At 38.7% G+C, this 17428-nt stretch overlaps 1 protein-coding gene across 3 annotated transcripts in view; it reads right to left on the reverse strand.

Annotated features, from left to right (window-relative positions):
* Nucleotides 1-16816: 16816 nt before the first annotated feature.
* The window catches only part of LOC145436918 (sialate:O-sulfotransferase 2-like), a 44227-nt gene continuing 43615 nt past the window's right edge, over nucleotides 16817-17428 (reverse strand). For all 3 annotated transcript variants that reach the window (XM_080314110.1, XM_080314108.1, XM_080314109.1), the window contains exon 7: nucleotides 16817-17302. In XM_080314110.1, coding sequence (XP_080170236.1) covers nucleotides 16914-17302 — 389 coding nt within the window. In that variant the 3' untranslated portion in view covers nucleotides 16817-16913. The remainder of the gene's footprint in view (nucleotides 17303-17428) is intronic.

Genomic DNA, 17428 nt, shown 5'->3' on the forward strand with positions numbered 1-17428 from the left:
ACGAAAGATGAATACAGAACATTCATTTGCAGACGAAAATGTGTGAATTTCTAGCTTGCACAATTGAAAAATTTAAGCTTTTCCAAATAGAAATAAGAACTACAGCTACAAAGTTATCATAAATTAGATTCTAATTAGAGCAAAGAAACATTTCACAAATTGGGGTAGAATTAGAATCATAGCGACACAGTTGTTATCACAAATTAGATTCTAATTAGAGCAAAAAAACATTTCAAAAATTGGAGTAGAATTACAATCCTAGCGACACGGTTGTTATCACAAATTAGTTTCTAATTAAAGCAAAGAAACATTTCACAAATTGGTATGGAATTAGAATTATAGCGACGCAGTTGCAACCACAAATTACATTTGAATCAGAGCAAAGAAACATTTCACAAATTGGGATAGAATTAGAATCATAGCGACACAGTTGTCAATGTTGTCATCACAAATTATATTCTAATTAGAGCAAAAAACATTTCAAAAATTGGAGTAGAATTACAATCATAGCAACACAGATGTTTTCACAAATTAGATTCTAATTATTGCAAAAAAAATTTCCCAAATTGGAGTAGAATTAGATTCATAGCGACACAGTTGTTATCACAAATTAGATCCTAATTAGAGCAAAAAACATTTCAAAAATTGGAGTAGAATTAGACTTATGGTAAGACAGTTGTTTTCAAAAATTAGATTCAAATTAGAGCAAAGAAACATTTCAAATTGGGGTAGAATTACAATCATAGGAACACAGTTGTTTTCACAAATTAAATTTTAATTAGTGCAAAAACATTTCCCAAATAGGAGTTGAATTACAATCATAGCAACACAGTTGTTTTCACAAATTAGATTCTAATTAGTGCAAAAAACATTTCCCAAATTGGAGTAGAATTAAAGTCATAGCGACACACTTGTTATCACAAATTAGATTCTAATTAGTGCAAAAAACATTTCATAAATTGGAGTAGAATTACAATCATAGCAACACAGTTGTTTTCATAAATTAGATTCTAATTAATGCCAAAAATATTTCCCAAATTGGAGTAGAATTAGATTCATAGCGACACAGTTGTTATCACAAATTAGATCCTAATTAGAGCAAAAAAACATTTCAAAAATTGGAGTAGAATTAGAGTTATGGTAACACAGTTGTTTTCACAAATTAGATTCTAATTAGAGCAAAAAAACATTTCCTACATTGGAGTAGAATTAGAATTATAACGACACAGTTGTTATCACAAATTAGATTCTAATTAGAGCAAAAACATTTCAAATATTGGGGCAAAATTAGAATCATGGTAACACAGTTGTTTTAACAAATTAGATTCCAATTAGAGAAAAAAAAACGTTTCCCGAATTGGAGTAGAATTAGAATTATAGCGACACAGTTGTTTTCACAAATTAGATTCTAATTAGAGCAAAAAAACGTTTCCCAAATGGGAGTAGAATTAGAATCATAGCGACACAGTTGTTATCACAAATTAGATTCGAATCAGAGCAAAGAACACATTTCAAAAATTGGAGCAGAAGTAGAATAATTACTACAGTATATTTTCTGAATTAGAGTAGAATCCGAATTATAGGTAGTTTTTATTTCAAATTTGAGTAGAATTAGAAATATAGCTATAGTTGTTTTCTAAATTAGATTCGATTGAGAGCAAAGAAACATTTCACAAATTAGAGTAGCGTCAGAATTTATAGCTACAGAGTTTTTTCCAAATTAAAGTAGAATTATAGTTCGTTTTCTTTTCGAAATTAGAGTGGTATCAGAATTATAGTAAAGTTCAGTTTTTTTAAATTATAGAGTAGAATTAGAACTATAGCTACACAGCTTTTCCAAATTAGAGTACAGTTAGAACTATAGGTTCAGTTGTTTTCACAAATTAGATTCGAATGAGAGAGACGAAGCACTTCACAAATTAAACTAGAATTATAATTATAGCTAGTTTTTTTCTCAAAATTAGAGGATAATCAGAATTTTAGCGACACATTTTTTTTACTCTAATTAGACTAGACTAGTACTAGAACTGTATGGTTGTCCAAGTCAGCAAACGAAATCAAAATCATTACTGGGATTTCTGAAATCTGCTCATAAAACAGAGAAGCTTGTTTGATTGAAACCCAAATTTTTGTCTCCAATCAGGTCGCTAGTACGAGTTGCCGGGGACTCGGCTTTGTGGCCGTTAATTCGACTGAATGGGCCTGGAATTGAAAAAAACATATTAAGTAAAATTATATTGACAATGATCCATTTGTGAATTGAAAGCACAAGATTTAGATTAGGTAGAAATGCTTTTATGGGACTTCTGCACAATAAATATGTAATAAAGATAGAGCAGAATGGGTCAATATACTTCTGTGTCAATATGGTTTAACAAGCTTAACTCATGGGAACAAGTGATATCAAATTCTGTCGTCACGATATGCTGTCTAATCGTTGACATGTATGGATTTTTCCACATAATCAGATATCCTCCGCAAATCAGTACTTGATCATATGAAGTCCTGATTACCGTTGAGGGTAAACCATAAACTAGTAAGTTTACTAACCTTTATTGATCCAATCAGATTTGATCAGTATACCATCATGCAGGTTCCTTTCGGAACGACACAAGAATTATAGACTCATCATGGACTCGAAAAGTCAGGTCAACCAAAAATTACATTAGCAGCAGAAAACATTTTCCAGGGTATGGACGGATGGGAAAACGAAATTTACACCAGATAATTCTAACTTAGACTTAGCCTTATGAAAAAGACTATGTAATTCAAAAATATTTATTAATCATTTATTGTTTCGAGGCCTTTTTTTCAGTTCGAGTGTGTTTATTGAACCGTCATAACGTAAACAATCAAAACATAGGCCTCGCCTAACATATTTTCAGCACATAAAAACAATTGTGCCGCATTTTTGCAGCACACGTCTGAACTCAACAGACCCCGAATTAGAACACATGTTTATGACGCAACTCGGAAATTATGGCATGCAAAACGATCCAGATGTTACAGATAACGCCGAACAATGTTTGCTGAAAATCAGGTCAAGAGTAAAAATCGGTACAAATCCAACAGATCAGGACATTATGGTACATCTACATTCATTGTTCACAAAGTACCAGGTTAAGCAAGCAGCAAATCTTACAACTCACCTCATAAAGCCTAATCGCCCTCAAATCATGCTGTGCCCCTATTCTCTTTTCAGTTACTGCATTTTGTAACTCCGTCAGGCTTCTCCCTACAAATAAATATAATCATAATAGCCATGTAGAAATTTTGGTTGAGAAATTCCAGTTATTGCATTCCGGTTGATATGAAGGCAAGAGTTGTGCCACAACAACCTTTAAGATATAGGCTACAATATAAGATTGCAACAAAAATAAACATGACTATCACAACCAATATTCATTCTAGAATAGTCAACTATTACTAACCTTTGCATCTGTCTCTACTCCAAATATTTGGTCATGAGTAGTAAGCATTTCGCAATACTTATCACACATCGCTTCGACACCCCTCGGAATGAGCATTTGAAACTCCGGTCTGATCTATTGCAAAGGCAAAGTGTTACTATAGAAGCGGCTAGTAGTGAGCTGAGCATGCATACACACTTCTATAGGTTATATAGAGGGAACTTGATATGAATACAATAAATTAATTTCACCGGATAATAATAATATTTTCATGAAAGAAATGTCATGTAATTGGATAAACATGTGAGTCAACTGCAAAACAAGATGTACCGTACTCAACTTAGTCAAGAATTGTAGTTGTATCACTAGGTATACCCCCACATTGCGTCAACTTAGAGGGTTAACTGACATTCTGAAACTCAGTTTTGATGCTACTGCAATTTGATCTAAAAGGTAATCTACTCATGTTTCTCATACTGCTGCTTGCTGTAAAAACCCTCTTGACAACATAATCATAACATATGACATGCTGATATCCTTAAACGAATTACCTTCAATTAAATCAATGTCTTCTCTCTTAATCCCATTTGCAATTAGGAACTTCACCATTCCTTCCGCTATGATGAGATTCGCGACACGTTCATCCACATCCGCAAAGTCACTGTACTGCGACTTATTGCTCCATGTACTTATGCGGTGACCTTTCAAACTGACTGAGTTCCCGCCGTTACCGCGAGAAGTGAAGCGTAAATGAAAGAGAGAGAAGGAGAAAAGATAGAGGTGTTTTTTGTTTATTCAGTCAACAGTCAAATGCAGTATGCACTGACAATAGCCATGCAGGTTACACTAAAGATTAATAACCAACGTGTTTCAGAATTACATGGTATTGACAATGATTGATTGATTGGTTGATTTCTTGATTGCTATACTGCTGATTTGCTACGGCAATGAATCTATAATAGGGAAACGCGATAGAATGGAAGTCATAGTCAAGTCAGGCAATCATGTGGTTGTAATGATCAATTTCTTCTGTCATTTTGGTCGGAAAATAAAATGATAAGACAAACGTACACAAAACCTAGTAAATGTAAGAAAGTCACACACTAACATAAAGTAGCGACAGTGATTAAACAACAGTCCACGCTACGTCATGGCTCTTGTGCAATGTTCCGTCAAAGCTGCAGACGTGTGCAATTGCGCAGTTCTGACTTCTGAGACGGTCTCTGCACACAGAAAATCTAAGTTGCGCACAACAAATCCGAAGAGATAACCTTTTTTTAGTGGTTACGCACTGTTGTTCAAGGGACCGCGCAGTGGTCGCAGACTCGTCAAAAATTAGAGGGAACATTACTCCGACTAGATTGCGTAATGCTGAAGCATCCGGCTTCTTGATCGGTAGATCGTGGGTTCGATCTCCGGCCGGGTCCGACCAATGACCTGGGGTATCCGCGACTTCCGTGCTTGGCGCTCATAAATTACTGGGATAGCATGGATGGGGTGTTGCATGACTTAGAAAGCCCTACAACGCTATATCTGTATACCTTCCTTGTCCAGCGGCATATTCACACCATGCACTCATGGTACGCATAAGCACAGATCGTGTGTATGTCTATCATGAGCCGGCGTATATGCCGCAAAAACATCAAGGACAAAAATAAACTTCGTCTTTCCTTTCCTGAGCAATAAGTAAATTGGTGCTTAAAGCACGCATTACTCACACTCAAGTCGTTAATACCGTTCAACATCTGTTATAGAAATGCTGCATCATTGGAGCGGCTATATCTTGCAGCTTACTTCCTCCCCTACAAATAACCCAGCAGGAGCAAACTGCCCAAGGGTCATTGGCTTTACCGATGATGTCATGATCGGCAAACGAGTGTTGGTTGTATATACCCTGCGTTGGATGATCTGGTAATTCACCAGTGACCCTATGATAAGTTCCTGATAGCAGCGTTTTCAGCGTTAACCTCACAATCCCTCTCAATCTTACTGATCTCACAACTCGTGCGGCAAGTTACCGGGCTATTAAAATGTATACATAAACTCTTTCATATTGACCAAAGCCGGTGACAGATGATAATATGTGAGCAGAAGCACATATTTCGTAACTTTCTCTGAGGAAGTGTGGACTTGCACACATTATGACACCACTGCGGTGAAAGATTACGGTCGACTTTATGTGTTTGTCCGATATTGCATCTGTGAATGCACAATTTTGTGTCTAAATCGACGCTTTCAATTTAGAGTGTAGTTGCTGACGATTACCCCTGACGAGTGTCAGCCGAAAATATTCGGGTTCATTTCAATATTGAATATACTGTTCAATTGTAAATTTCAGTATTCGAAAAAGTCGTATTTTACTACTCGACTCGGATCATTAGAATTAATACTCGATTAAGATTCGAGTACTCGATTAAGATTCGAGTACTCGAATCATTGTGCCCGGCCCTAGTACCTTCCGACTTGTAACTAGCATCGGATGGAACGCCGGTATGACTTCGCGTGGTCTTTAATGCCCAATATGCGAGGAAAGCGTGATATGGATTTCGAATGACTGCGATCGCCCCTTGATACTCTGAGAGCTGCTTATTAGGCAACATCTCGGCCATATTGTGATCTTTCACTGCTATAGATCTGCCAGATAATGACTTTGTATATTCTCCCAAGAGACCTGCAATTAAAAATGAAGATTGCTGAGTTAAATGCGGATAGGATTACATGGCTTTCTTGTGGGTGGTAAATATATTTATAGGCATAGAGTGGTGGCTAGTAATATAAGCCCGGGTTCCAAACCACAGTGAGTAATATTTATAATAGCCTTATAGTAATATAATATGACTTTGTTATTAGTATTATCGGATATACTTTTTCATTTATTCTGTTTCTCGAATATGATTGCTTCGTGCGTTTAAAATTTAGTCTGGAAGAGAACTATAAAATGGTGCTCATTTAATATTTCAAAGTTTGTCTTTCACAATAAATGAGGTATACAATAGTTAAGGTCAACCGTTTTCAATACTATGATGCTGTGTAGAAATGTAACTATCATAGGCCAAATCTCCTGTTTAATCAAATTGACTGCACAATGTCAGCATAACGTCAATCATATTTGCCGCCCTGACGTGTCGAATTAAACCTAAACTATTTTGTGGAAATATAATGACTCCGTTCTCTTTCATGTTGTATCTTGGATATGAATGAGGCATTTGCAGTTTATATTTCATACATTGTAGTTGTGATGTATCAGGATTACATTCGTCTTCTTTCATGAGGATTTGTCCTCCTTTTTAACTTTTTTGAAAGTGTCCTCGGAGGACGCACAAATGTCCTCTTTTTTTATTACATCTTGGATAGGTGAAATACGTGGTTATGACGCCATAATGGCTGGTGTAGGTGGTACGCGAGCACTGCATAAAACAGGGGTGGGCAAACTTTTGAGCTCGCGGGCCGCATTCAACATATGAATCCATTCGCGGGCCGCACTATATGAAATTGGGATTATATATCAAAACGCAATATTGGTGTTTGATTATATAGTGAGGACATGGAGAAATTATATATGCTTATTTAAAACAATCCAAACATTGCTTTGATGAATTTGTACTCGCTACAGAAACAGTGGCGAGATTTCATAGGCTTGTCGACCTCAATAACCAATTTGTCAAAACTATAGAGATGAAAGTCAGTTGTCCCGATTCTTATAACTGGATTGAAATTTAAATCTGTGAGCAGCGATCTGTTAATAGATTTACTAATTCCACTTTTGGTTCTGTTCCAGGACACACAATGCTGACATCATCATGACCTAGCTTTAAACACGCTTCTACTATGTGTAGATAAAATATGAATACCCAATTCTACGCGTACAGAGAACGAATGTACCTAAGACACGCGCGAATCGTTTTTTATAAGCACAGAACTGAAATAATTTAAACTGGTGTAGCAAGTCTGAAATCACACCCGTGATCCGAATTATTCCCATCACATTTAGGATCTTTGTGATGTTTAGCAGTTGAAACCCTTCAAACTGCGTGGGCCTTGAGATCAGGCTACGCTACCGGGATGCTAGCAAACCTAACGGATAGTTTGATGGCATGGAAGGTTACGACTGCAGATGAGATATTTTTAAATATGAAATTCAGACTAAATACAGAGAGATAATAATGAAGTGAATGTAAATCGCGCGTAGCGCGGAACATTTTCTCAGTTGAGCTCAGCTTCGCGCCCCATTCTAATGCTTTCGCGCCCCCAGTTTGAGAACCACTGCCTTAGAATCATTATGGTGAAATATACCAAGAAAAGTTTAATCAAGTCCTTGCACTAATTCGATTTTTAGTACGCATTTTATGAATATTTTTAATAAGTTTCTTCAGACGATCGCGGACCGCACAGAACGGTGTTGTGGGCCGTAGTTTGCCCACCCCTGATCTATATCTACTTACTGTAGCTGTTTCGCGGGTTCCAAACATCCCATATCCTATATCGGGAGTAATCGTCCGTTGGCTCATAGAACATGTTTTTTGAAAAGTGTTTGCAAAATTATGGCATAATTATACAACAAGTGAATAGTATATTAATATTGAAATGAATCCGAATATTTTCGTCTGACACTCGTCAGGGGTAATCGTCGGCGACTAGTACAGAATTGGTAAGAACATTTCATATCAACAATCGAATCTCGAAATATGACGTCACCAGCATGAAATGAGATCTCAAGTGAGAGAGCGTTCAATGTACTATTTTAAGACACTTTCATCTGTGTGCCTTGGAGTCGACCTTTATCAATATACATCAGCCCAGGCTTTGTCAACAGACGGAGTTCGTGTACCATCTTAAAATAGTACATTTAACGCTCTGTTATTTAAATAGTATATTCATATTGAAATGAACCCGAATATTTTCGGCTGACACTCGTCAGGGGTAATCGTCAGCAACTAGTAGAGAATTGGAAAGAACATTGTATATCAACAATGACGAGTGTCGGCCGAAAATATTCGGGTTCATTTCAATATGAATATACTATTTAATTGTATATTGAAGTTCTGTACCTCCAAGAAGCTCTGTTATTTGAGATCTCAGTTCATGATATGGTAACGTCATATTTCGAGATACGATTGTTGATATACAATGCTCCTTCCCAGTGGTGGCCCTACGATTGAGGGGGCCCTGGGCGAGACTTCCGGGGGGAGGGGGGCTTTCGCCTACCAACTTCACAGGCATGCACAGACTTCATGATTGTCGTCGTATGGGACTCTAATAACAAATGCGGTGATTTGATGATTTACTCATCTGAACGGAATCATCTTCTTGATTGGTACAAGGATTTCCACGTCTATGCGCTACAGCCCTTGAAAAAAACGCTAAAACCAAAGAGGGGGGCCTTCGACCAGGGGGCCCCGAGCGACCGCCCACCTCGCCCGATCAAGGATAATCCCAGAATTTTCATCGAAAAACTGGAATAACTCCGCTTCTACGGCTTGGAATTGAGTAAAATGTGTTTTGCATAGTCTTTGAAGACAGCCCAACAATTTCATGGGGTTGGCAGAAAAATTGAAAAAAAAAAATTTTTGCGTTTCTGGGCAAATTCAAAATTTTTAAACTCTACGTAAACCGCGAATATTGGTTGGAATGAATTCAAATTTGGTGTGCGTCGTTTTTTAAGGCAACCTAACGATTTAATCAAGTAGCCCGCAAGATTAAGGAAAAAAAAGGTTATTTTTGAACAGCCCTAGTGCGCAGTCATTACAGTTTGAAAACGCACAACCAACTAACACAGCATGATGCGTTTATGAGACAATATGATTTTAAATTTGGAATAATGACATTATCGTGATTTCAATAAGTCGAATCATTTCTAGAATTAGGCTACCAGTAAAAATTGAATGCAGAAGCAATCTTGGTATGGGGGGGGGGGAGATGATAAAATGACCCGAACATGAAAAAGCAATTGTGTCTATACCCTCTTTGCCCAACTTCCTGGATTCAGATTGAAACAGTTTGCATCAAACGCGGTCACTGAAATATCTCGTAACTTCTAAAAAAGATAAATTATATGCATTATTCCACAAACATATTCTGACCTTTCACAACGCTGTCAAGGTATTGGGCATTTTCTTTTTGACGGCTGCAAAAAACACGCAAGATGCCCTCCTCGATTCCTTGCAATTTTGATCAGCCCGCAATTTTGATGTTGGATGATGCTATCGATCTGTAAATTTAGAAATAAATATATAACGGCATTTCAGTGAACAGAAAAACCTATAGGCTACGCGATTTCCCGAAATGTTGTTATCAAAGCGGTCTTCTGAACACGATTGGCTATTTGGACTGACATAAGGGGCGTGGCGACTTAATCTCACGATATAGGGATACATTACATGCTTCGACGGTAAATGTAGTAAAAAGTGTATACTGTATATTGTGTATTCGAAGCTCAATAGCGGCATTGAAGGATCAACAATTACACTGACCAACAAAAAATTATTTGGAGTGCCAAATATATTTTAATGGTTTCTGGGTAAATTTTGGCTGCTGAGTCCGAAGAGGACATCTGTTTCTTTGAATTGGCTCTACTTTTTGAGATAGCGCTATTTTTTAATTAAATAATTATTATTAGCTCGATTTTCAAATGAAACAGGACTCACGTATAGATGGCTTACTGTGTTAACGATTGGGTTTTTTAGCAATATCGCATCAGAAATGTAGAAGAATACTATATGCACACACTTGAAAAGGCACATGTAGACTCATCGAAGTTGTAGTATATAAAGAGAATTTTACCTGTGTTTTAAGATATGGGTATTTTTAGCACTTTTCCAAACAAATATATGAAATTTATCAAAGACTAGAGTCAATTCGGAAAAAATAACGTCATTCGGATTCAGCGACATAAGAATAACATATAACCGTAGTATGCAAAGAGAATTATACCTGTGTCAAAAATTGCCAAAATCGAGCCAATTTCGATATAATAATGTCTTTTTTTGGATTCAGCGACATTAAAATACCCTACAACCGTTAAAGCTTTCTTGGCACCAAAATGTGTGTTTACCAGTGATCAGTGATCAGTGATCAGTGATCAGTGATTTCCAATTTGATACGAATCAAGTCTTTCGAGTATATGATATAGCCTACATAGCCATATATGGTCACTGGTCAGCTTCTAAATTACGGTTCCAGCAAATCACCTGAATTCTCTAACTAGGTGCAGGACGTAGATATCCTTTTTCATTCGCTTCAAGTGCCGATATATATCTTCCAATTCTTTCACCGAGCAGAACCGAGTAATTTTGGTGAAAATCAGACTCGAATTAGCCTCAGGATTTCGCCCCGCATTGGATATCCGTAGTCCTTGATATCCGGTTGTAATTGCTCGCATGCGTTCTGGTAACTGTTTCGTAGACCGGCACTTGCGTCTGTGAAGCAAAACCCGTGTTTTCGGCATAAGGCCCCATCTTGCCAGCCCGATACGCTGAATCCGTACTTGTACGCATCATTTATATTCGTGAAGTTACAACTGAGGATTTGTTTCAATAGGTCAAGCTTACAAGATCTAAATAACGGACAGTCCAATCTAAATGGATACAAAGGTTCATAAAAGTAAACGATGTTGTTGGTGGCGGCAAAAACCTCGACTGTAAAACTGCTACCACTTCGGGTTTGTGTCAATATGATTAAAACCTTTTGACGGTCCTCTTCGCTCGAAAAACGACCGAACGACATAGGCGAGTCATTGATGTGATTCAGTACCAAGATTCCGATGATAAACAACGAGGTTGCAACGAAGAGTTGTCTTCGACGAGTATCCATCCATTAATGCGAGGTAACCACAGCACACCAGGTACACGTAATTCCGTTGATCGAATACATCAAATATGAAGGAGATATTGATTCCTGATTTATATCGTTAGAATCGGTTAGATGTTGCAGAGCCCTGGCTCTCTCTCTCTCCTATCCGTTATGGAATATGAGCACATCACGTGACTTATATTCGTCCTTGGTCAGGACGTACGTAACAGCAATACCACCAGTTGAGCATAATTCTAATTCGTTATCCTTAGACAACGGACTCGCTGTATACTAGGGTTACCATATTTCTGTTACCCAAATTCCGTAAACTCTATAGCGCCCACTAGTGGATTTCAAAATGAGTTGTGACGTCACAGTAGCAAAGCTTTGCTCATATAGACCAGAGGTGGTCACACGATACGGTTCAGGAGTATGTGGCTGTGTGTTGTGTAACTCGGACCGAAACCACATTTTCAGCCCCTTTCCACTCAACTAAACAATGATTTTGATCCCACCATAGGGTAATCGATGCAACTTCTGGGAGAGGGGCTTGCTGTATTAATCTGGTTTTTATATGCATCTGGTCGTTAAATTTTTTGAATGGAGTCTGTCAATAATATTGGTTGTTCCATATATTACTATATAGTTACCACTCTCCGCCCACATGAGTTAGCGGTGGAGCTGGTGGAGGCTGATGAGTTCGAAATTAAAGGGACCGTAATTGTACATCGTTAAGTCATGTTCATGTCCCATCGATAAGATTGTTTACCAGATCTATGCCGGTGCGCACCACGGAGCTTTATAAACACCCCTCATCCAGTGGTTTACAACCTTGTATGGTCGCGAGTCCATCTCCAATTTGAAAATGTTTCGTGTCCGAGATCAAAATTTGACGAGCTGATTACTAAAAGAAGTCAGCACCTTTGCCCAGACTTACTCACGGGCCGATTACGTTCAACATATTCGCGAACCCCAGAATAAAGGCAAACGACCCCCATGTTTGGAACCACTATCTTTGAATAAAGCATTTAGACGGCCTTAACGATCTTTAGAAGTATACCGTTCTCTTATAATTGCGATTACAATTAGGCTTATTCCAGTAAATGAAGGGTGTTTTCATTTATATTTTATTGCAGTTTTTGCGAGGGTGGTAGTCCCCATATTAAAACCAATAAATGTGATGGTAAATCGCGCGCTGCGCGAAGAAAAATATCATGCATCAGCATAAATATTCCCAAAAATAATGTTTTTATGTTGATTCACGAAAAAATGATGAGCCTACGTCAAGATTTCAAAATTCCGGACATTTGTCATATTTTAGAAATTCCTCCCGGACGCTGGTTTAAACAGTGAAATTCCGGACATGTCCGGGAAATTCCGGACGTATGACAACCCTACTGTATACCCGCACAGGCTATTAGTCACCGCAAACGTTCTATATGGTGCCCCGCTAACAATACCGTACGCTATTCTATACAGTTGAATATTTCAATGATAACAATTTGTACTCGTAAGTCGTAATCGCTGTTCCATTCATCTACCGATATATTTGAATATCGCTAATCGCTCCATTTGTGTGGAACGGTGGATAGCCCTGGCTCTCCTTCTCCTATCCGTTATGGAATATTACCACATCACTTGACTTGTATTCGCCCTTCGTATAAAACCAAGCGCATACCTATATTGGGTCAGATACAATGAGACGCATGTGTTATACAAACATATAGCTTGATTTATCCGTGCAATATATCTGGAAAAGACAATGATCGTCTGTTGAACTGCTAGTCAAGAATCCATTCGTTAGGACGTTCGTTTCAGCTATACCGCCAGTTGATTATATCTGTATAAGCCGCTATCGGTAGACAACGGACTCGCTGTATACCCTGGCCAGCTACTGGAGACGGAACACGCTCTATAATATCACGATTGATATCAGAATTACATTAATCAATTACCAGAATGTTACACTTGTAATTATATGCGGATGCGGACTGGGCTGCATGAGTCCTGGGTCAAGCGCAGCGGTTGCATTTGCATGATGTAACAATAAAATGCCCGCGCGTCTCTGGTCAGGTACAAGTATCTCACGGTTTATTGGGACCCAAACAACGGGCCAGGGACGCTCGGGCATTTGTTACATAGATGTAGAATGTAGATCTCTCCCAGTCAACAAAAGTGTATACATTCAATGCCGAAACAGGCGAAGAAAGTGCAGGAGAGAAGTGAACGCAACCGTTTTGACACTACAGCGAGGCAGCACCTTTGATGTACAAAAACTGATCGCTCTCGAATTAAGAAGATCGATTGTTTTCCTTTCCATCGGTCGGCCAGAGAGATTGGTGTCAGCGTTATTAATAGAGCCCGACCGATATTGGATTTCTGAGCCGATACCGATAAGACCGATATCCAGCACCTCCACCGATAACCCCGATATATTCAGCCGATATTCAAAAGATGTGGAATCTAGCTCAAGGCCCATATTTAACACCTCAGAGCCTTTATTTCAACAACTTTACGGCCATTGATATGCTTGAACATGAAATAAATGATTTAGGGGCTATAAAAATATATCAAAAAAGCACCAATCCAGCAGTTGCAGATTACAGTTCACGAAGCACAATTTCTCGGCCCTTTCTCCAAGGAGTGAACTTCTGTGGTCTTCCATAAATGATGTATATAGTACTAAACACAGTGAGCAGTCTTTCACTTGGTACCATAGTTAGTGGCACAGCAAGAATTGGAAATCTTTCTTCATTTCGGTTCCACCGCTCCCTTGCAGGGGATCTTTCCTTCATGGTTTCACTAAATATTGATATTCTTCTGGCAGTGCACCTGGAGCCTTCAGCACATCATTAACAAATAGGTGAAGAGAATGAGCAAATCAACTCAAATTGTCCACGTCTGCAACTGCAACTGCTCCACCCATCCCCTTAGGCCTTGACCATGACCAGCATTTCAACAATCAATTGATCAATAATAATTTGCCAATGTCATCATGGAATCAACAATTTTCGTATCAATTATTGGCTTTACTCCACGTTTGCTTGATTTTCTTGCCCTCTATGCTCGCATATTTCCTAACATGGTGGCCCCGCAGGCCTCAGTCAGACGACTTCATACATCACTGGTATAATTAGCTCTGTTGTCTTGGTACCGAGCCAATAGCACTATCTTCAGAGAAATGTTTCGATGCGACGCTTTTCTCTATCATCACTAGGGTCAGTCCAGCATGATTGAAGTTCTCAATTTCTCTTACTGATTGAAATCTTCTGCAAACAACTATCCATCCAGCTGCTCTCTGTCTTCACGGTGATCGATTACTGCAGGGGGATTCCCACGAAGTCAGTGGGGCATAACGGTGGTTAGTTATCTATAATATTTTTCAGATAGGCACGCCTACTGCCTGTATGCAGTATGCATTATATGCAGCTTGGCCATTTATTTTTATAATTTACCGTCCTCACGACTTCTATCGACTTCTCTGACTCCCTGCCACAATGTTGTGACGTCACGAAAATGGCCGATATTTTTTTACCTTCAATGGCCGATACCGATATTTCTCTCCAAGCGCGATATCGACTCGATATTATCGGCGAGCCGATAATCGGTCGGGGTCTAGTTATTAACCAATCTAATTGCGCTTGATTATCACGCGGTTTAACCGTGACGTTTCTTCTGCCTAGCTTTGCCAGGTTCGTGAGCACTTGAGCGTGGAGTGATTGTGATGTCATAAGTTTAAGTAATCGGATGTTGTTTACCGCTGTACACGTAGTTTGAATTATATTCCGTCTATACCGGCGAACTGTATTTCCGAGATTATAGCGTTGGAAGGCAATATGAATGAAGTTCTTCGATGAGATAAATTGAACAAGGGATATTTCGGGCTATTAAGGAATTTTTTTACATGCTTGCTTAGATGTGTATTGATAGACAAATGGTGTTTCGAATAGCCGTTCAGTCAGATTAACTGCATGCTTGTTTGCATTAGGCTTCTATAATAGAACTTGACATAAATCCTTATAGTTTTCCGTGGCCTGAAATGTCAGATTGGCGGCAGCGAACAGCGTGATACTTGTCAATTTATTAGTACTCCTGACGTAATGCGTACTACCGGTCCGTTGATATTGTAAAGCGGATGAGTGTCGGTACCCCTCACCGGATCTTGGCGTGTTGTGGTTATGGCTTTGAAATCATTTGTTGGTGCATTGATTAATGTATGTACAATTGTACATTAACGAAACATGGGATATGCTCAACCCATCTATTTTCTTTGTCTGCAATATCTGTGACTGAATTTACAATCATGGATATTCGTTACAACGGTTGGCATTTCAACTGTTCAGCCAAATACTATGTCTTGTAATAGTTTCTGATTAAAATTTGTGATACTCTTTTCAGTTAATCTACGAGTTATTTTGTTACTACATTTAGCCTTTATTTTACGATGAAGACTGAAGCCACGAAGTGATTGCCATATGCCCAAATATCAGTATAAGTCTGATGGTGAATTGAGAAGAATACATCGTTGGCGAAGGCAGCAGTTCATAACATATCGTAGGCTTACCATACGTCCTCTTTTAAGAGGATTTGTCCTCTTTTTTCACTTTTTTGAAAGCGTCCTCGGAGGACGCCCTTTTGTTCTCTTTTTTGAGATTTTGTCCTCTTTTTTGAGATTTAGAGCAGTTTTAGAGCAAATTGCGAGTGATATGGCGCATATTAGCACAGAAGTGAAGCTCCGACGGGTATTTCGGAGTAAAAAACGATGACCTTTTTTTTTTTTTTTTTTTTTTTCTAGTCAACCGATCACAAAGTGGGGAAAATTAACCGGTTTTTGAGAATTTCTGAAAAAGTGTCCTCTTTTTTGATTTCCAAAATATGGTAAGCCTAACATATCGTCCTCTAAGCATCTGTTCAACCTGCATCGACAATGGCCATGATCAGCCGATTATCACTGCTAAGGATATCTGACTGACAGTAGCCTTCATCGCACGAATATGAGGCCAGTGGAATTACCCAGATATCAGAGACTACGCTAAGCCTAAACTTGGGAAAAATCATTCACAATTGGCCTCTGAATGAAGTTAGCGTGCCGCACAGTGAGTAGGCTGCTGATGGTAGCTCCGCGTTGCTTGATCCTATTCTTCCCGCCAAGGCACAGACTTATTTCATAAACCAGATTTTGTCTGTATTTCAATTCAAGAGCAGGAATAGTTGTATCAAACTTGTACCGGAAAGAAGATCTCTGTATCTCGACTGAAATCAATACGTCCTTTTATGCATTTTATATGGCTGCCCGTCTGTATTTGACCGGTATTTCGTATGTATATGCTCGTGGTGGATTTACTTTTAACTAAAACTGTGATGAAAACGTATTGTCAAATTGTGATGTCTTACAACATAAGGGTCAGTATGTATGCAAGAAAGCAACAATGATCCAGGTAGCGATAGGGCTAATAGCGGTTGTAAGCTGCAGTAGCGAGAGGGTTAACGGACGGCAACAACGGATTAATGAGTCTGCGGCAGAAGTGCGAAAATTGTTTCTTTTGAAGCATCATTTTGACATCGAATGCGTATTCTACGCCTGGCGATCGCTTCCCATTTTGTTGATTGGGTGAGATCTTGGGTCCGAGCCTACATGGTACAAGCACCATTAAGCATTTTATTTCCACATAACTACACACCTAGATGAATGGATGCCGTGAAAGATCAAAGTTATCAGTCCCCTTTCCCTGCTGTAGAATTTGACAAATAAGAGAGTACCATAGAGGGGAGTTTATGATCAACAAGAAAAGTGTTCGTTCTGACGATCGCATTATCGAGCTTCTCTTTCAATGATCCCGTGAAGGGATCAAAAGTCAAAGTCTTTTTGCGTCGCTTGAAACTCCCGGCTACATCCAACTGCATGCATATGAGCCTCCGCTCAAAGTTCAATCTGTGGTCATCTGAGTTCAACTGCAAAAATTCAGCGATTCGTCGCATCTCTTTCACTTGATCGTTGACAAGGTTTTCGTAATAAATAACAAGAGCTGGTTCAACTCCTGTCATTACGTCTTCAAGAGTCGTTCTCCATCGTATAGATGATTCTTGCGCAAATTGAAGAAATCCTGTCAACAATACTCAACTTTATATTAGGACACGGTACCATGAAATAAGGTGTCTTGAAACGCAGACGTAGAAATATAAGTCCCATCGCTCATGTATGTCATATCTTCGTTGTTACTCCTAAAATG

This window comes from Botryllus schlosseri, chromosome 4 (genome assembly GCF_051294905.1).
Source record: "Botryllus schlosseri isolate E-star chromosome 4, Bs_hap1, whole genome shotgun sequence".
In the NCBI taxonomy this organism is placed as follows: Eukaryota; Metazoa; Chordata; class Ascidiacea; order Stolidobranchia; family Styelidae; genus Botryllus; species Botryllus schlosseri.